General features: G+C 40.5%; 1 protein-coding gene across 4 annotated transcripts in view; it reads right to left on the bottom strand.

The window, feature by feature from the left end:
* The window catches only part of LOC121660173 (VPS10 domain-containing receptor SorCS1-like), a 264,051-nt gene that overhangs the window by 32,970 nt on the left and 209,939 nt on the right, over positions 1-21,142 (bottom strand). For all 4 annotated transcript variants that reach the window (XM_042019278.1, XM_042019275.1, XM_042019277.1 and 1 more), the window contains exons 11-18: positions 18,340-18,442; positions 17,788-17,864; positions 16,480-16,571; positions 15,339-15,446; positions 14,261-14,378; positions 12,399-12,529; positions 4,713-4,826; positions 3,743-3,914 (exon numbers count right to left, since the gene is read on the bottom strand). In XM_042019278.1, coding sequence (XP_041875212.1) covers positions 3,743-3,914; positions 4,713-4,826; positions 12,399-12,529; positions 14,261-14,378; positions 15,339-15,446; positions 16,480-16,571; positions 17,788-17,864; positions 18,340-18,442 — 915 coding nt within the window. The remainder of the gene's footprint in view (positions 1-3,742; positions 3,915-4,712; positions 4,827-12,398; positions 12,530-14,260; positions 14,379-15,338; positions 15,447-16,479; positions 16,572-17,787; positions 17,865-18,339; positions 18,443-21,142) is intronic.

The raw sequence follows: 21,142 nt of genomic DNA on the forward strand, positions 1-21,142 counted from the left end.
TTAAGCAGGAAAAGTGCCTTTGTAACTTTGAATTTTCTTTTGTTGCTGTTCAAAAATAAAGCAAGGGTTCAGGTTTTTAGACTGAGAAGTAACTCTGTTTAAGCTTTAAACTGGCAGTATTTTTAGGCAATGACAAATTTGCTTTTAAGCATAGCTACTTTTCTCATGTGCTGTCATGTAATGACAAAAATGCTGTTGGTATTCCACTTATCTCCATGGAAATTTAAGAGCAAAATTCCCAGCTTAAGTATGATGATTTGCTTATTAAACAATTCCAAAATACTTCCTAAAATGCAACACATGCTAGTTAGGTAAAGGAAATATTGATGCTTCCTGGTTATGGTCACCCAGTGAAAATATCATGATGATTATACCCAGATTAATTGGACAAGTAGCTTGGCCAAACCTTCCCAATAAAGGGACCATACATATTAAGTGCAAGGTGACCTTGCAAACAGTTTTGAGGAAGTCATACAGAAATTCTAAAAGGTGACAGGAGACTTAGATCACTTTTAAAAGAATTCTTACATTCAGATGATTTAAATATGACCTGTTGGTTAGGTTTGCTTTTAATGATATTTATATGCTGCCAGATATAAATGCTTCACAGGAAAATTTCATGTGAGTCAGGGTTAGAGGAACTGGGCTAGAACCCCAGCTCTCAGAAATCAGCAATGCTCTGTGTGCTCCTGGGTTTGGTTCCTGCCCTCCCTCCACTCACACAGACTTCAGTGATGATTTTCTTTTGTGTCTTCTTCAATAGCAAAACACTTGTGAATGCCTTGTCCTTGTTTCGCTTTGGGCATCTTTTGCTCACATTGTGTTTTTGTCAGAATGCACAGTCGTGGCTCTCAGAATCACCGCAAGCACAACCAGGCTCCACAAGGAAGCACTGTGCTGTGGTTCCTGCCCCTGAATTCCACACCTGAGTGAAAACATCAGCTTTTCACTGCTGCCGTTTGTCTCTCCCTGCCCTGTTAGCAATCTGCCCCACTACAGAGATACAGTGAATTTTCAGGGCCTCCAGTGAACCTGCTTCTGCAGTTCGTACCTCTTTTCAGACCCAGGTGGATTCCTAGATGGAGCAGAAAGTCCTAGAAAGATAACAGGAGTACAAATCTCAAACGAACTCTTGTACCTTGGCTCACCAGCTTCTCTTTTTTTTTGTCTTTTTCCTGCAGATCAAGTGGAACATGGGCATGAAAAAAGAGAGCCGCGAGGCTGCAGTGTATGAAACAGCTCTGCAGATTTGAAGGCTTCAAACAAACTGTCTCAGAGGGATACAGGAGATGTTAAGATGCAAAGGGAAAGGCCATTGCTTTTTCACACCCTAAAAGATAGCAGCTGTCACTCGCACTAAAGGAGGAGTCCTCACCAGGGTGTAGCACTTGTAAAATATTGCCCACCACTCCGGGGGGGCAAGCGTTGAATAGGACACACTTTTTTCACATGCTGTTGGGGGAAAAAAATGCACAAGGTGACATATCCAGCCTTTTTTAACTTGACTGATGCCTTCCCTTCAGTAAAAATGGAGCGGCACAGATTTTTTGGATACTGGAGATCCTGGATTGTCCTGTGCTGTGTACCTGCCCAGGGCAGAACTAACTAGAAATTGGCAAATTCTTGTCTTGTGATACCTCTGCCTTGTATGCAAGGGAAAGAAACTTCCCTTTGAGAAGTGGGGTCAGATTAAACAATCTCCAGAGAACCCCTCTCAACCTCAATTATTCTGTGAGATCAATATCAATTTTATAAAATGTTCTTTTGCTCTTTTGATGGGTTGTTTAACTTTTCTAGTGAGTGGTGTGATTTTTGTTACTGAAACAGTTACATTGGTAAATGGTTTAGTCTATATACACTTTTGCTGCTACAACTACATTTTATTCCCCTATAGCTTGCACATAACTGGGAAAATATTCCTCTTTGTTGAATATTTCTTCTGTTCCAACACCCACACAAAGTCATTGCCAGATTGGGTAAAATTCACCCAAAGGTTTTGTTGGTTGCTCTTTAAGTTGACAAATCTAGGAGCAGGAGGTCAAGATTCATCTAACAGGGAGAGCAATTGGAAAGGCTGGAGGCTGATCAATACTGTTTCAGCCCTCAGAGCGATTCCTAACCTCTTCCTTATCAGATATACTGGAAGAGCTCCCTTTAGATCTCCTCAGAACTGACTCACTCACTCATCAAAACATACATTCTGTACTCCTTGACACCCAGCATGAGAGAGACACCATCTCATACCAGAGAAGGTGTTGCTTCCAGACTCTGGCGAGCACTGAAGCAGAGCTGCCAAAAAAGATCAGAATGAACAAAAAAGTCAGAACAATGCACAGCAGCTCCCTGTATGACACAGTGGTCCGGGTACTCTTACATGATAGCACTCACAGAAGAACGAGCAGGACATTTGTCCTGAGTTTCCCACACTGTGGGTGATTGTCTCTCCCTCTGACTATGGGCATAATTCTTTGATAGTTTTGTGACTGACTATTCAGATTATCCACCTCCTTCTCCCAGTTTGATTTAAAATTTTGCTGAGAATAGAAAGGTGATGCAAAGCATACTTTTTTGACTTTTTTATTTTAGAGCCTTGTTTTGGACCTTTTCCTCTTCATCTTTAAATGCATAAATCTGTAATTTAACAGATAAAATTATATGTTCACGCTGTTATTACAGCATCACAGTAGCAATGTTGTATGACTGTCAGTACCGAAATAAAGTGACCATATTTTGGAGAAAATAAACATTCAGGTCAGAAACTGCTTCAGGTTAGGTATGATTTATCAAATGGTGTTGCCTTTGCAAGTCAGGACACCTGTTTGCAGGGAAAAACATCACTAACAGAGGCGTAAAAAAAACCCATTCTCTTTCCTCACAGATGACATTTACTATGGAGAGGGTCAGAAGTAATTTCCATGAATACTCTAAAGGGATGTCCATTGTCCTTTGGTGCTAAAGCATACTTGTTTTATGATTTATTGGCCAGTTAGAGAGGAAAAGGGGTAGAAGTTTAAAAAAATCGAATTAGATTAGGCAAAAAGAGAAAACTGCTACTTCGTAAATGTTCCTGTGAGCCTGCAATTGAACACAGATAAAGAAGTGCTGAAAAGAAAAAAGAGGTGAAAAGATTTAAGTATTTTTTACCTATGAATTCAGGAATGGAAGTAGCAGAACAATGAAATACCAAGTTAAGTTACAGATGTAACAAAAACACAGATCAGAGCCTGAATCAGCTTTTGTATTAGCAATAAATTTCAGACTTAGTCCTGCTGAGGACATCTTGAGATTTCACCCACAAATGCTTAAACAATATGTACCAACTTGTGTGATAGGGACCCAGCTGCACATGCAGTATTTGTTATTTTTGGTTTAAAGTCAGTGGAAAACAAATATGGAAATTCAGTTTCGAAAAAGAGCAGGAAGCAAAAAGCACAGTTAAAAGTGGGGATCAGAACTTGAACCTGCAGTCTTCAGTTCTCCTGTGAAATTCCCAAATTAAACCAGTTCCCCGTTTTTATCAACTTCTCCCAGATATTACCCTGGGCACCACAATGCTCTGACAGCCCTTTCATCTCCATACATCATCCATTACATTTTAGAGCAAACTCCACCCAGCTACATCCTGGCCCTGACTGACTTGGTATCACCCTGTCTCGCTTCATCTCTTTGCAAACTTTGCGAGGCATGAACCACACTCAAATACGCCCATGGGCCTGGGATGCAGTGTAAAAACCGAGCCTACCTCCTCCAGCTGCACCAGGAAGGTGACGTTGTGCCCCTGCTCGGCCGTGAGCCGGCCGTCGGCCGTGATGATGCGGAGGCCCTGGGGGGGCTTGCCCGGGCACTGCTGGGGCTTGGCCGTGTACCTCTCGCGCACTCCGTCCGTGCAGTTGTTGGAAACGACCTTCCGGTACCTGCAAAGGGATGGAGAAATCCGTGCAAGGTGCTGACAAGGAGCACAGCAGGGTTAACTGGGAACAGGTTCCTTTAGGCTAAGGAGATTGTAAGGAAACAAAGATTCCCAAATATATTTCAGCATTTGTCTCAGCCAAGCATTCCTCACGTGCCAAACACACCCGTAGTCCATACTGTTTGTTAATGGCATGTGATAATTTCCTGCATAGAATATCTTGATGTCATATAAGGTACCATAAATGGCCTAAACCATAAAATCATATGATGTTATGAGTTAAATAACTATAAAGTTATAAATAAATGACATACACATACAGTATGGCATTGTATTCAATTATTACACTGTTAGGCAATGTTTAATAACTTTTCTCCTATGTTCCCCACTTCCTGTTAGTTGTGAGGGAAATGTCTCTAAAGATGTAAACATCAAGGGCTAGAAAAATAAAGAGTTGAAGCAAAAGCAAATTTTGCCCATCTTTCAGTGTACAGACTCTCCAAAACCAGTTTGGGTTGCTTTGTTTGCTTTAATCACTCGCATCATAAATGAAATCTGCCAGTATCTTAACTTAAACTACATCTTCCATGGACTTCCAAGAGAGCCAAAAAACCATCAGCATTCGAGCTAGCTACCCATCTATTACTTCAGTTCACCTATACATCAATTTCATCTCTCTGAACTAATTTATTTTCCAGTGTTTCTGCCTTCAGCCAGCTCTGACACACCTACAGTAGCTGTCATTGGGTTAAATCCATATGGGTGCTAAATATAGCTAAATAAAGCCTGGTAAGCCACTTACCCAGTGCTGTTGAGATAACTCTGTCCAAGGCTGCAGTCTTTTGACAAGGAGGACGGGTTATACCAAAATGCCGGTAAACACTGGCCATTGCTGTGGCGTTCATATCCATAATCACTGTTGTAACATTAAGAGAAACCATCACATAAAACCCCAAAAGAACAAATACAGGTATTAGCTCATGCTCTCTACTATTAATACAAGTTCTGATTTTCCTGCATCTGTTTACTAGGATTTCTGATTTTATTCTCACTGATAGAACAGATTCTTCATTCCACTTCAGCTTTTTCATTTGGGGTGGTTACCTTGCATACATCCCAGCATACAAAAGAAGAACCAGAGCAGGCAGTTTATGAGTATTGCATCAACTGTTCTCTCTCTGTAGACTAACAGTACCTCTCAAGATCAAATCTAGGTTCAAATATAAAAAAAAACCAGAAATCTAAGCTAAGTTAAATCATGACTGTCTCAATCATATCTTAGAAAACTGAAGGGCTAAAAAGCTAATTGCATTTGGAAACTATATCACACAAGATGTAGAGGAAAATTTACAGCCCTGAGAGAGCTCTTGCCTGAAGGCATTAACAGCGTATTTGGTAATGGGAAAGAAGTCTGTGATCTTCAATTCTCTTTTTGTTTGAAAAAGGAAATGCTACCAAAAATCATGTTAGAAACAATGAGTCAAACTTTAATCTTTTGTCACAATTTGAGTTTAGTTATTACTAAGTTTGCTTTGGTTTCACTAAAAAGATTTCAAATTGTTTCTGATTCCAAGTAAACAAAGACTCTATAAAAAATGTTATTATGGGAAGAAAAACCTCCAACAAACAGAAAACCTCTTTAATCAGTATTCCATTCACATGTGGTTTTACTTTCCAGCCGTTGAGTAATGAGGACTACTTGGCTGGATAACCATTCTTGTTCCTTTTACTAAGCCTTCTCCACAGCTCATAATGGAGAAGTAATAGGATGTCATTTCTGAGAACTGCTACACAGAGTCCACCAACTCCATTCCAATATTCCAGTTGCAACACAACCCTTGATCTGAAAATGGCACTTTTCTGCAAAGCATTTTTTATACTTATTATCTACAGTGTCTTGGTATCAAGTAGCCTGGTTTTCTAAGAAAAGAGGATTAGAGCAGCATTAGTTTATGTGATTAAGGGCTCATATCTGTATATGTATGTAAAAAAGCAGCGAGAAAAAGCAGGAGATGGATGAACTCCCAACAACCTGGTCAGAGTTAGTGGAGCCCCTGCTACAGCTCCTCCCAGGGCTGTCACAACACAGCCATCAGTCCATGGCCAGGGTGAGACCTAACAGATCATCAACAAGAGAGATATTTATAGAAGAATATTAACAACAAGAAGAAGAATGTTTAACTTAATGAAGACTTTTTTCAAGTGTCTTGAAAAAGCATGATGACTTAAAAAAATTTAACTACTCACGAATAAACAATTTTAAGAGGCTTGGTACTGGTCTAAGATATAAGACAAAGAAGAAAAAAAGGAGAAAATATGTTTCAATTTATCTTTTTAAAGTTTTTTGTTCTGGTTATCAAGAAAAGACATCGAAAAGAATTCTGTCACCACTTTTTACTTCTGCTTCATTCTCTTCTGAATAAAGAAAAAGTGTTTTGAGGCAATCTTAAATTGGCAAAATTAAAAAGATGACATTAAGCAAAAGAAATTTAATGCTGCATATCACTTGGGAAAACTCCTGAACATCTATTAGGCTGCATGACTGTTCCAAAGGAACATTTTGGCAGCTGTGGTGCTTGGGGTATCTACAACAAGTAATTGAGAACATACTCCAGGAAACAGCAATGAAGTAGATGACCTAAATGGTCTTTTCCTCATTTTTTTTGACTGAATTTTCATCAATCTATTTACTCAGATGGTTGCAACTCACTGTTGCTTAATTGCTTTGGAAGCATCAGCCAGCCAACTCTCCCAGTGCCATGTGCTTCTATAATCATCCTTGTTGGAATAAGAACACTATAGCTGCAGAATACACTTTGTAATGAAGAATAACACCATTCTGATTTGCTTGGAGAAAAGAAATATTTACATACAAGTGGGACTCCTGTACTTTTGTAGTTCATTTGTAAACACTCTGCAGCACTGTATTCCTAAGTTATCGTGTGTGACTCTAATTAAAAAGCTGTAACACTGTGCACACACAATGTTCTGTAACCAGGTGAAAACAAAACTAATACAGCAAAATCTGTCTCAGAGGGGATCAGCACTCACAGTCAAATTTGATGCAGTAGTCTGGGATTTCTTACTATTCACGTGCCTAGATTCAAGCTAATATTTTGGTTCCTATTCCTACCTGTACATCTGGGCAACCCAAGCTGGACTTAACTAGTTTTGACTGTACTTGGATCACATCTCTCAAAGTCAAGAGAAAGAAATCCTAGGATTTTCCACAGCAGAAATAGTTACAAGCACAGAAGTTTCACAGTGTTGTTTTTTGGGCTTGCAAATCATCTGGCTCATTAAGGCCCTACAGAAATATCATCCCAGTAAATGACATGAATTGCTGCTCCATATCCCTCTACAGATGCAGCAGCCACTCGTTCACCTCCGCAGTCTTGGAATCTAATGAATTCCTTGGCTACAGGCTGCTGCACGCAGAACACTGATGCTGACAACAAATTGCTGCCTACAATTTGGCACAACAGGCTTTGTAGCAATCAACAAGCATCACCATCAATTGGATTGCCATAGCACGAGCCAGTACAGCAAAGTCTGGAGATGGGGAGGGCATCAGCCTCAGCCTGCAATCAGCTCCCCGAGTCATTGCCTGGGAACTGGGAATTGGAATTTGCATATATTGATGATATTTTGCGCCTGCCTGAAAAGAACTCAGGTGACATAGATAATGTATCTCCTAAAAAGGAGTGGAGCTTTTGCCATCAGGGATTGCTTTATCAGTATGAAGCAGCCTATCTTGTGGCTCTCACTGAATATGGTTTTACCCTTTTACTGGTTTAAACTGGAATCCTATTTTTCTTAGTCAAGTAGAACTGCAAGTTCTTTTCTGTAATTAGATACAAATTCATTCTCATTCCAGACGTTTTGTATCTCTGCTCAATGCTCATGATAAATTCCTCTACCTAATGTTATTTTCAGCACAGGTCATAATCAAAGAAAAGAAATCCCTTAAGGAAGTTTGTCATTTGAAAACAGACCTGACAAACATACTGTTTGGAAGAACTGTTAATTCACATGAAATTATTAAAATCCTACTGCTCTAAGATATAGAAATAACCAGTTAATTTGGATGAGTGATTGCCATGTTCATAGCTTCTAAAAATCAAGATATGACTTAGCATGTAACAGAGAAATTCCTTAAGATTACCAGCTTCACTTTAAGGTCAACTGTGCCAGAAGCTGGAAATGCTACTTGTGTTTTTCCATGCTGTGCTTCCCAAACGGTTCAGACACTAAATGGGCTGGAATTAAGCTATCTCTGAAAATAGTCACCTTTTTTCTGCAGCTTCCAAAAGCCCTGGTGGGAAAAAACAACTGGAAAAGTCATGGAAATTACAGCAATGGAAAAGTCTCACTAGCTTTTTATTCACCTAATACCATTGTCTAGTATTTAACCATGATGCAAGTCTAGATTTGTGTTAAAGGGGAGCTGTGCTTGCTCCCCAGTCCTACAGGACCTGATATGGGATTAAACTCGGAGAAGGATGGGTTCAGCTACAGTCTGAACTGTGCATCTACAAAGGTGTATGATTATAATTGCATCACAGTATTTGGAGTCGAGCTATACCAGCTTATGTTAATACAGAACCTAAAATCCCCAGAATCTTTCCAATAAATCCATGCCCAGTAGATATCCAGGACCTTAAGATGCAGAGATGAACTGCAGGCTTTGCATAGTGAATCTGCATTTTTCACAAGCACCCAAAATGAATTAAAAATTCATTCTAAATTACTATTTGTTAGCTACCCAAGCCCATAGCAATGAGAAAGCAAAGTTAGTTAACCAAAGGGTGCAAATGTAGGTGTATTTCAGAGCTGGCACCTGCATGATCTGAACTCATGGGTGCTGACACAAAGGCAGCAGAATCTAACCACACTCAGTGTCCGGCCCCTGCCTCCCCGTGGTTTGTCAGAACAGTTTCTCCTGATGCAGGACTCTGATGTTTTAGCATAGGAACTAACCCCAGCAGGCAGGGCTGTAATTTAAGTGCCAGAGATATAAAGAGCCAGCCTGATCTCTGCTGATATAATTTGTGAAATAAATAGACCTGATTCCCAATTTCACTAAGGCTCCTTTGTGCCTCTCTGGCTATCCAAAACCACTAGCACCAGTATCAACAGGTTCATGCTTCTCATGAAGGTGTAAGATATGGGAATACTGATAGAAGAAGCCCTCTATTAATGACAGTGGGTTCAGAGGGAGGACTGGCAGTGAGACACTTTACTCAGAGTTCCTATTAAAGGGCCTGGGAGACAGGTGCCTGAAGGATGACCACCACCGAGGGTTTCCATCTGTGTCTAGGAGGTGTTTCTGCTGAAGAGATATCGCTGTAATAATGCTCAGACGGCAGGGAGGAACACAATGTGAGGAAAGCGGGTAAATTAATGCTTTAATAACACCCAAGTAACGGTGCCATCCATTTACCCAAATCAATTAAATGAAGGAGGAGATTCTCGTTTCTAGGCCGTTGCTAGGACAGATTTGCCGAGGGCTCTTGTGCATCCCGAATCCCCCATTCCTGAAGCGCTATTGCCCTCTGGCTGCCAGCCCCACTCCCTGCACGGAGAGCCGGCACCTGCTCCCAGCCCTTCCCAGCCCCTTTGCCTGCCGGCCCGGGATAAAAGGGGTCTGCTGGCAGAAGAGGCCCGGTTCCACGGCTGGAAAAGCTCCAGTCACTTCTAATGTCACTCAGTTTTGTTGCTGCGTGAAACAATAAACAAACGTGCCCTTTTCCTTGAGAAAGGATTACCAACGGGCTGCACACAGATTTGAAATGAATCTGGAGTTCTGTGATATCACAAGGAGAAAAAAACATTAGAAAATCTTTATGTCTTTTATAACTGGTATTTTTCCTCTGAACTGATAAAAAAAGACTTTCAGGATTAACAGCAGTAATACTTTTTCTCACTTTACCTGACCACAGAGACACAATTTTTTACTCCAATCTCTGACAAGCTTAGATAACAAAATTTTCTGCATACAAACTTATTGTTTAAACAGCAAAGACAGCACAATGGCAGGGATGGTTGTTGTCTTCTCTGTATACATGTCTGGGTCCTGTAACCACTGATGTTAATATAAAAAGCTGCCCAATTTATTTCAAGATTGAAAAATCAAGTGTTGGCAGCTAAGGGACTTCTCTGCGTCTGGGGGATTCATGTTCCCTTTAATCTCCTTCAGTTAAGAGCCCTGCCCAGCAAAAAAGAAAAAAAGAAAATTTAAAAAAAAGGAAATAGACTATTCAAAAGTACTGAAATGCCATGAGTGAGGATGATGAAAGTGCTTTCTTCTTCCTGAAAAGGAAAGACCTCCACAGAGGACATCCTTCCATAGCAAGAATTAATTCCCTAATTTTCCTGCAATCCTCCCCCCAACTTCTGCAGGGTAGATTGGCAGTGAAGCCTCATGCAGAGCTCAACAAGACAGGCACTGAAAGTTACAGTGGTGCAGCAAGCAGCTTTGCCTTTCTTAGCAGACAGAATTGCTTTTTTTCTTGCCCCTTTCTTTTCTCCTTTTCTGTCCTTCTTTGGCAGATCTATGTAAAATTATGCTCCTGATGAGTATTGTTGGTAAATGTTTCTGAACTGGATGCTTAAAGGAATATTTCAGGTTTTTTTCATCAGATGCAGTAGGGAAGGAAGCTGAAATGGATAAAGTAGAAATTCAGGTCTGAGGACTGTAGGAATAACTTGAGCTCAGGGAGAACTGGAGTGAAGAACGACAGTCTGTTCTAAACTAAAACTGATTCCTTGAGAAGGAGAAAGGTCCTTCTTGGTCAAAAAGGACCTAATTCTGCCTCTTCCAACAGATTTGAGGTGTCTTGTTCGTGCATGTGAACTGCGAGCGCCTGTTGTACATCCCCAATCATCCAAGCTTTCTCTTACATTGTCCCACAGCCCAGCAGAGCTTTTGGACAAAGTTTCCTTGAGGTGAACATTAAAGAAATAAAAGCATGTTTTCCCCCAGCAAATGTCACTGTGGTACTTTTTTTCTGTACCTAGCAACAAAGTTTTGTAGCAGCAAGCCACACAGTCAATTTTAATAAAATAAATATATTAATTCTCAGAGAGAAGTTCTGGAAGAAAAGCGTATTTTTATCAAAAATTTCAGGTTTGTGTGTCCCTTACGAGTGCCAGAGATTTAAACACTAATGGACTGACTGTGAGTCAATTGCATCAACTATTTTTATAAGGCCAGGAGGTTGGCTCAGCATTGTACTGCCTGCCCTATAAGAGGGTCAAAATCTTCAGGGAATTTCCTTGCTTTAATGATGGTTTGGGGTTTTTGGTTTGGCTGTTATCTTTTTGACATTACCAGAGAAATGTTAAATGATTGACATCCAGGACCTTTGAACACCTAAATGATGAACTATACACAGATCTTCTCCCTAGAAAAGAACTAAATGGAAAATGGGGAAACCATCAAGAAACCACATTGACAGAATCTGTGCCAAAATATGTCCATAATTGTTATTGTTTGGAGCAAGAGGATTGACTTTTTTTGACACAATATAAAAGCCTCCTGCAATTCTGTGATTTTATGTAGAAAAAATATTCTATATTTATGGAGGAGTGAGAAGGGAAACACTATACATTTCCATACGAAATATTGATGAGATCAATCTTTTCAGGATTCATGTAGCAGATTCTGGGTTTAATTAGTAGCATGACATAGATCTGGGTGGGTGAGGCACAAAGGGAGTTTATTGGCACTGCCAAAGAGCCAACATTTCTCTCATCCAAGATACTCAGGAACTTGCAGACTTGGAGGAAAAAAAGTAAGAAAGAGATTTCAATAATGTGGTTCCCTGCCTTTTTTGTGCAAATTGCTGTGAGTCAGCAGTAATATTGAAATTAAACCAGCAGCTGAAGATTTTATCACGCCATGCATAACTCACCTATGGACTCTATTTCCCATAGCAAGCATCACAGAAGAAAAGGCTTCAGGAGATTAACTCAAATCATGAAAGCAATGTCTGCTGGATACTGTCAAACATGATGGTCCAGATGCAACAAATGACCCTGGAATTTCCTAGATTCTTGACTGCCAGAAGCTGAAGGCATACTTTGCAGATACATATATTTACTTTTACTCATATATACATATGTGTCTATGTGTTAAGAATTTATTTTATATTTTACACAATGATGTTACATGTCTAAAGACTGTTTTCAGCCACTCCTGGTCATTGCTAAGGTTAGATGTGCTAAATTGACCTGTTATCTTACTGGTGCACAAAGCTGAGATGCGACCTGGAAAATGGTCAGCTCAGCATCAATTTCGTGGGAACTTCAGGAGATTACAGATACCTATTCCACCTCTCCTTCCTTTAACATACCTGCACTATCAGGGAGCAGCCAATTTGATACCTACATGATTATTAATTTCTACTCTCTGCAAGCTTACAGCCTCTCTAAGGATCTCTGTGCTGCTTTGTGAGGGCACCCAGCCCTTCTGCCCACTGCTCACCAGTCAAAGTCTGCCTCTGTGCACACGCACGGCTCCGAGGTCATAGCCCCAGCATATTTCCCTTGCATGCATTTCTTCTCTGACTTGCGCTTCCTGTAGATCCTTTTTGCTCCCATAATGCAGGCTTCTCCCTGGAAACAAAACCAGAAATATTTCTTTGAAGCCCACCAGGCTATTTGCGTCACCCACTTTTTCCAAGCCTGTGCAACAGGACGTGTTACTCAAGGGAAGAGGATGGGAAGCCAAATGCCATCTCAGTACACTGGAGTTAATTAGCTCTAACTGAAACTAAATCAACTTTTCCAATACACACTAAGAAATTACCTGAGATTACTTATATATGTTATTCAGTTCTGAATTCGTTCCAAAGCCAATAAATATTTGATACAGGCCCATTTCACAGCAACTGAGAACATGGTCTGATTCCTCTGCAGCCTAAGGCATAGAGCAGGTTTATTTCTTTGGCCTGACCTCTCCAGGAATACTTTCATTCAGTAGAAACTAGTAATGTGTGTTTATGTAAATACCTTCCATGGACGAGTTCGGTTTTACGGGGGTTTACTTGTTATGCAGATGCTAAAACTTCCTATCTTCAACACCCTGCTTAATATTTCTATCTAGGGATCAAGGCTCAGCCTTGCAATCTCCGTGGAAAGGAATTCAAAAGGCAAGAGTACACAGCAGCTTTCCTAAAAATAGTTCTGCAAGCTCCAAAGCCAACATCCTCAAAGAAATACTGCAAAATCCTTGGTATTTTTGCTTATTCAAGCACAAGAAAGCAAAGAACAAAATACAGTGGAGTCTCGCTTATTTCCTTTTATGCTGTTAAAATCGTTGTGGAAAATTTTTTCATGGCTTTGATTTGATGATTTGATGGCATGAAACAGAAGGGCCTGAATAGCAACTAGTATAAAATGCTATGCTTCCTTGAATTTCAAGGAAGCTGTACTGATTTTCAGCATCTAAAGATCTAAGTAATAACTGGTATTTTTAGTGTAAAGTAGTGCCTTGTGTGAGCAGCTAGTCTGAGTCAAGCTACTTACATTTCATATTCATTATTAAATTCTTGCCCAGCAAGATATATACAGAAAGACAACCTTTGATGATATAAATGTGTGCTTTGCTCTAGACTTCAGTGGAACCTGTGGTGTTTATATAACCACAGAATTTGGGCCATATTTTATTCTAACCTGATGAAACACAGGCTGTTGTGTCAAACTTGGCAGAGCTGGGAAGGTGCCCCGAGGCAGATGCAGGCACTGTGCAGAGCACCTCACCTTGCTAGGCAAGAATTCCATGGTTCAGAGAGGGATGGAGCAGCTGCATCCAGGATGAACAGGGCAGGGCATGGGGGCCAATAAACTGGGGAAGAAAAGTGCCCAACTCCCTTGGCAGGGACAGACAGAACAGGGATGAAACCAAGTGAGCAAGGAATGAGGCTAATAGGGCCAACAACTGGAGAAACAAATGTGAAACAACTAGAATGGTCTTAAGACCCTGACTCTGAGGACACAGAAGGATGGAGGAGAGAAAGGAGGAAAGGATGGGGAAGTAGGATGTAAGAGTGAAGGGGTTCAGGCCTCAGGGGCAGTTCTGCTGCTGCTGTTGTTGTATTGTTCAAGTCTGTGTAAGTCTGAAGTAATTGCCTGTGTTCAGGATGATACCCAAAAGACAGCTGTTCATCCTTCAGGGATCACAGAGCCTCAATCTGAGGCCAACACACTGATGTAACAGAACAGACCCACCCAGTGAGGGATGACCTGACACACCAAACTGTTAGGAAAGGATATTGGATCATGCTGATCTTGAACTGTAGGATCATTAGCTACTTCAGGTCAGATCCCAGCCTCCTTGCTTCTCACCTGGCTATGGAGTTGCCAAGGCCTGTAGTCCTCTTCTGCACATCTCCGATCAAAAATGGACTTGTAGTCGACTTTCACTAGCTGCCACTCTGAGCGGTGGCTGAAATGTCCAAACACACTACAGAATGCAGCAGGAAGAACATACAGTAAAAGGAAGTCTGGTAGTTACAGAGGTACAGTCACCACAATTTCCAACAGAGATCGATTGCTTTAGGAGTGACAGTCCTACTCATTTTCACTGGACTGACAAAGTGAAAGTGAAACTTAGCCTGCTAAACATCTATAACCCTATTAGAAACTGTGGAATTGTACGTAGCTTTTATTCTCTTCACTAAGACCCTCCCACTTATGACAATATCCAAAATGACTCAACTCAAAGAGAAGAGTCAAGAGAAGACTTGATGTGGGGCTGGAGGCAGTAATACCTTCAAGAGTTTTGTCTCAGTTGTAAGCTTTGGGAATCCCTTCCATGCAAATTAAAATCAGAACCTGAAGGAACATTCTTCATAAATCTTTATTAGCTCAGGGTAGTTTCCAAGCCATATATTCTTCTTATTACAGGTCAGTCAGAAATTGAATTTACCTCCTGTTTTTACAAATCTAATCTCAGATAAAATATCACAGTTTCTGGCATGATGAGTCCAGATTTATGCATCATGCAGAACTCAGCATAACACATTGAAACTAAACATAATTTTTCATGAGTCAGCCTCCAGGCAACATTTTGTCATTCATTTTTACAAAAGAATGTCTCACTTATCTGTGCCTCATTATAAAAAAAAAGAATGCAGCAGCAAAAATACAGGTATAAAAATACCTCACCATTTTTCTTTCAAATATTAATCTGTCAAGAGTAACTCTGCTTTATATCACATTCAATTTGAGGAGTGAGGTTTCATGCTGATAAGCTAAGTGATAATGTGCTTGCAGCTTGCAAGGAACCATGCTGCTAATCCCTCAATCATATCACAAACAAACTGATGATTTAGCAACAGAAGACTCCACACTCTTGGCTTCAGTTTGGTCCCCAACCAGAAATGGTTCCCCTCAACAGCATCATTATGGCATGCTCACTTACGTCATGATGAGGGTTTCCTCTCCAGGCTCCCCTAAAACTCCATCTACAAACAGTGGGAGGGATGTGAAACTGTACTTGCTCCAAGATCTCCCTTCATCAAAACTTAACCTAGAGGAGAAAGCAGAATTGGTGTTTTCTTTCCTTACTCTCCTATTTTACTCAAGGGGACTCTCTAGTCCACTGCAGCTGCTATGGAGAAGTGAAAAACAGCTTCTCTTTTTGGATTCTGATTTTTTAGTCCTTTAAATAAGTATTTTTTGGGGAAGCATCATAAATCAGAGCATTGATCAAGCTTGTCTGGCATCATACCACTAACTCATGGCCAATATTTAAGTGGTAGAAACTAGAAGTTATGGTTGAAGATTGATGCTCAAAGGGCAAAATGTAGCCTAAGGATAAGATTTTTTTTTAAATAAACAAGTGATTTTGAACTTCTTGTTTTTGAGTACCCAATATAAAACATTTTAAGGAAGTTAGTTTTCTGGAGCACAACAGTCTCTTCAGACCAGCAGTCCTCCCTGTGGCGAGTGTAAGTGAAAGCCTGGAACCACTCATCATTTCTCAAGACTTGTGTCTGGGTGTTTCAGATTCTGATATGACACTGACTGTGGTGGAAGTAACACAAAACAGCACAAAGCTCTACTCTGCCTCCTCACTCAAGAGTGCTAACTGGTGAGGACACTTTTGCATTATCAGTTACATAACCCTGAACCTATTCAACAAAATTCTGGTTCATAAGTGCTGCCTGCTGCATAGAAGGCAAGTTCATGAATAATTCTGAAAATTTAGACTACTTTGGCAACTTAATGAGAGACAAAGGCATAAACCTTTTTTTTTTTTTTTTTTTTTTTTTTTTTTTTTTTTTTGTAATAAACAATCAAATTCAAAAAGCCAAGCTGTGGTAAACCAGGAGTGTTGGGAGTGTTGTAGAATTACACTGATGTTATCTTAGATCTGGCCCAAGCCAAGATTATGTAAACTGTACTTTCCAGGATTTTTTAGCTTTATCTGACTTAATGTTTGCCAGTATCTTAACTAACGCTTTCTAGATTATACCTGCAGAAGACTGGATGCATACTAACTGCCTGCTTCCTGCCTGAAAAGAAGGACAGCAGACATTTAGCACAGATGGAGTCATTACCAGAGGTGTCTGATGGGAAGAGATGTGTGTTTCATGGCCACAAGTACTCCACCTTGATCCAGGTACAGAACACTGTGCTCTTCCTCAAAGATCTGGAAAAAAATATGTGTTTATTTAAACCTATTAACCTTAGTATCCAGAAAATGTAATAGCTCTTTGAGTAGGATCATGACAGAGGACAGTTATGTGCTAAGAAAATTATAAAGTAGAAGAAATTATAGATATAGTTGCTGGACTTGGTTTTTTATTGTTTGGGGGTTTTTTCCCCCAGTTTTTCCAGGTTTATGGAAGATTCATTCTTCGCTTGCTTGACAAAAAGTTAGAAATATGACTTTTTTGCAAGGATCAACAATTTCTCTCCTTTCGATGACAAATTTTTGTTTAAAGAAGAATTTCATGTGTTTGCACATGTCTGGCCCTAGCTCAAATAATTGATTTAGACAGAAAAATGAGGCTAGTCAAACATTGCAAAATAATTAGATTCTTGGATTATCAAATACTGGAAAAGATTTTCTCTCCCTATGTCTTTTTTGTATTAACTTTCTGCAAACATCTGCTCTCCAGTCTATACAGCAGCATTTGTTAGTCTGAGAAAGTTACTCATTCTCTCCATGACTTGATATCCCATTCAGAAAATAGGAATAACAGAATTTCCTGATCTGAGGATAAACACATTAGAGGGTATTTCGTAACAGGTGAGATTCCACTAAATATTAGGAACTAGATATAACTTCATTATCCAGTCTCTTTCCACAATTAATGGAGAGTTAGGCAGCTTTGGAACAAGGGGAACTGAATTTTGTCTTTTCCTGCATTAGCTTGAGAGCAAGGCACAATAATCCATTTATACGGACAACGAATTTAGGACAACTCAGCTTAGGTGAAATGGGTCCCACATGGAGTGACAAAAATTAGACCAGTGCAACTGCTGATTTTTGGGTAAGTATAGTCATGGACAAAGAGAAAAATGGTTTGGTTGGCACAAGGGATGTACAACAGTAAAAGGTAACACTTTCTCTCCCCTTATTATTCATAATTTATTCTGTTCTCTTTGCTATGGGGTTAAACCAAAGTCCAACTCTGAGTAGAATAATAAAAATAATTTTCTGTTATATGAAGTCTAACAACATATTTAGTCTTTTTCTTTGAACATCTCTGTACCTTTGAGAAGGGAAGTTTACTCTTTCGTAAAGATTTGCAAAAAGCTACCCTGAACCAAATGAAACAAAAATTAAGTGACAGATTGAATCTACTTTTATGACATTTCCTATGATTAATATTTAAACCAGGTGATTCTGTGTCATTTACCTGCCTCCAAGTGTTCCCAGCATCAGAAGTAACAAACATGCTGATGTCATTGTCTGATAGTTCAGTGCCTATATTACCTGTAAGGTGAGCACTGGTTAGTGAAGGAACCCTCTCAGATACAGCAGAATGAGCAAATCAGGGGAGTAAATCTATTTATTTATTTTGCAATTGCAGAACTTCTGGGTTTGGGAGGAAAATGAGAGGGAAGGGAAGAGGGAAGGGGAAAGAGGGAAGGTATTCAGTTTGATGAAATTTATATAAAAGACCCAATACATGCAACTCTACACACCTCCATATGCAGAGGAGATGCCCTGATTTGGTCTTACGCTCACAGGAGTAGAGGGCTGGACATGATCTCCTCAGTCTTGAAAGGCCAGGTTCCATAAAAAGCATATGACAAGCTGAAGTCCCATAAGGAGTTTCATTTGACAGCCTGCCTCCTTTCCCAATACTGGTGGTGTGACACACCACAGCCACCCAACATCCTCCACAAACTCCAGAGTTTGTCCAGGTTTGCACATCATACCCAGGCAATTTTGAAATGTTTCATACCTGAAGCTACAATGATACTGGGGGCAGTGTCTCGGCTGGCGATGTTTCCTGAGGTATAGGGGTTGTCTGAGACCTTCAAGTGAAGATGAAGGGAGCAATAGGGCTATGGAGAAAGGGGAAATAAAAGTAAAAAGCAGATACAACAATGTATGCTCCTATTTCTACAGGCTTAGAAACACAACAGTGTCTTTCTGTATTTCTTCCTAACCATTGCATTCAGTCACCCTTAGAAAGGCACAGCCACTTTGCTATAATTTTCTGACACAACCCATTCCCAGTGGGAAACTTATCCACTAGGCTGAAACCCTCTCCCAAGGACAAGACCTTTGAGGCCATAGCTCAAAGGAGGGGACCAGGCTTGCACAGGCAGGTGATGGTAAGGAGCCACCCAACTCTCCTGGCTCCTACTCTTTGAGAAGCAATCATGGGTGCAGATATGAAATGACTCTCTGAGCAGCACTGCCCAAACTATCTCTGAAACATGAATCAGTATAACCCCACTGGTGTGGTGCTGAATCACCTCTAATTAGCCAAGAAAATACAACTTATTTCGTACCATTTCTTAACTCTTTTTGACATATAACTGTTCTGAAATGCACTGCAATAAATACAAAGAAGTACCACAACTGGGAAGTGTTAGTTTCAAGTTTAAAGCAAAGCTTCATTGCCCATCTGGATGTGACCTTTAAGATTTCAATATAAATACATCCATGGAAACCTCACCTATTTGCTATTGACTTTGTATGCTGGGTACTCAGGTACGAGTGGTACAGAATAAATCAGCTGAGCATGAGGGTGAGACAGGCAGATTTTCAAAGCTGCCATTACAATTCCCTCCAAATCTGTAATGTGATAATTTCTGAAAATTTCTGAATGCTATTTCCTTCACTAGGGTTTCATTTCCAGCATTTTTTTATCTTTTAAACCTCATGAAGAGCCCTTAATGAAACATGCTAAGAGAAGAGCAGGGGAAGAATACTGGCAAGAAAACATTGAAGAAAACTGATCCAATCGAGGTGGATATCATACAGGAACAGAACTGGGGCAAAGCCCATGCTTCAGCTTGCCCAGCTCTGTAAGGGAAAGAGGGGCTGCGCAGAGGGACCTTCAGGCTCAAAGGAGGCAGGTTTTCCTGAATAATACCAGCTGCCTAAAGGCTAGATCTGCAGCCCCAAGAGTCTGGCAGGCTTCCTCTGCAGGAGACCTAGTCCCATAGGTCACTGGAGGAAGACCACTTATCCATCCTGTCTCAAAGTAGGTGAATATGACCAAAATGAGAATTGCCCTGCGGAGAATGGCAGGGTTCTTTTGGCAAAGGCAAATGAGGGTGGTGAGGAGAGATGGGAGCTCTCACTTATGTGAGCCAGGAAAAGGGGACGTGGGCTGTGCAGCTGGGAACCTGAGCTGCCAAGTGGAATGTACTGAGCAGCCTAACTCCAAGTGACAGCCTTGCGAGGGCAGCCGCTGGAGCAGCCCAGGGCGCCGGAGGGAGTGGAAAACAAATTGAGCTGACATGAATGCAGGAAGTGGAAAAGCACTGCAAGAGCATGAACTCTTTCCTTTTACATTTTGATAGGTTGTGAGAAGACTAAATAGAAAACATATTTTTAAAACTAACATGCTCCAAGCCCACTTCAGCATTTTGAAGACAGAACCTCATGGCAACTCAGCCAATTCCCAACTCAGATGAGACCTTGTTAAGATTCAATCTTTGTGCTACCAGAGATTTCCTTTCAAATTTATTTCATTTCACAGATATAGTATATAGAAATGGAATATATCTCTCAAATATTAAAAGCCAGGCCATCTGTCTAACCAGACAGATGGCCTTTTTAGTGGCATGACTTCTTACTGGTTGGAGTGCAGTACTGGTTGAAGTCTCTAGTGACAACTGGGTGTGGTGTGAAAACCAACCTTTCCTCTCCTAGCCAAACACCTGAAGTTACTGCCCATGGCCATCCCTGACTGTGTTAGCATTCTCTTCCTCATCCCTGATGTACACCTTCTCCATCTCTGTCCTTATGGTTTATCAACAGATATTTTTCCAGCTGTTTTGTGTGCTTTTGTGTTCCTTATCTAGCTCCCACAGCTGAATTCACATACAGACATCTCACTGGTTTTCAAAATTTTCATCAATTGTCTCTCTCCTTTTTGTTATTACCAACAGGCTACTAAAATCATTAGTATCACCAGAATAATGGTTTCCTCTCACTGCCTAGTTCCCAGCCGTGCCAACTGCTGCACAGCCACCAAGGGAAGGGCAGCCACAGCATGCAACATTTAGACCCTAGACAGAAGATAAAGCATAGGTGACACAGGCCACTGCTCTGCTCACTGCCACCGTTTTTATAATTATACTGGATTTCATTACCTGCTTCCTAACATTTTCAAGCCAGCACTCTTATGTTTCCCTCTCAGGAAGCTCATGAGTCCTTAGTAAAATTTCTCATAAAGATTCACAAACCCACTTTTAACCGTTCTGCAAAGCCTGCCTGAACTGTCTCCAATGGCATGACACATTACAAACCAGTATTAGTGGCTGTTTCTCATCAGAAGTGGGAGAAAATACACAAGGAAAGTAACACAAGGATGATGCTGGTCATTCACAAACCTAGGGGTAGTCACAGTATTTGCTCACCTGCAACAGCAAGGAGCAATGAAAAGAGATGAACACTTCCAAGAGAGATATTCAAAACACCTCACTTAGATGCCTAAAATACTCTGTAGACGATAGCACAAATGAGGAGAGGGTCTTTGTCCTGAGATCTTTATAAATTCATATGGAAAAGACAAACAAAATGTG

The sequence above is a fragment of the Corvus kubaryi genome, unplaced genomic scaffold (genome assembly GCF_017639235.1).
Source record: "Corvus kubaryi isolate FWS band 111438036 unplaced genomic scaffold, C.kubaryi_AGA036_p1.0 138, whole genome shotgun sequence".
Classification (NCBI taxonomy): Eukaryota; Metazoa; Chordata; class Aves; order Passeriformes; family Corvidae; genus Corvus; species Corvus kubaryi.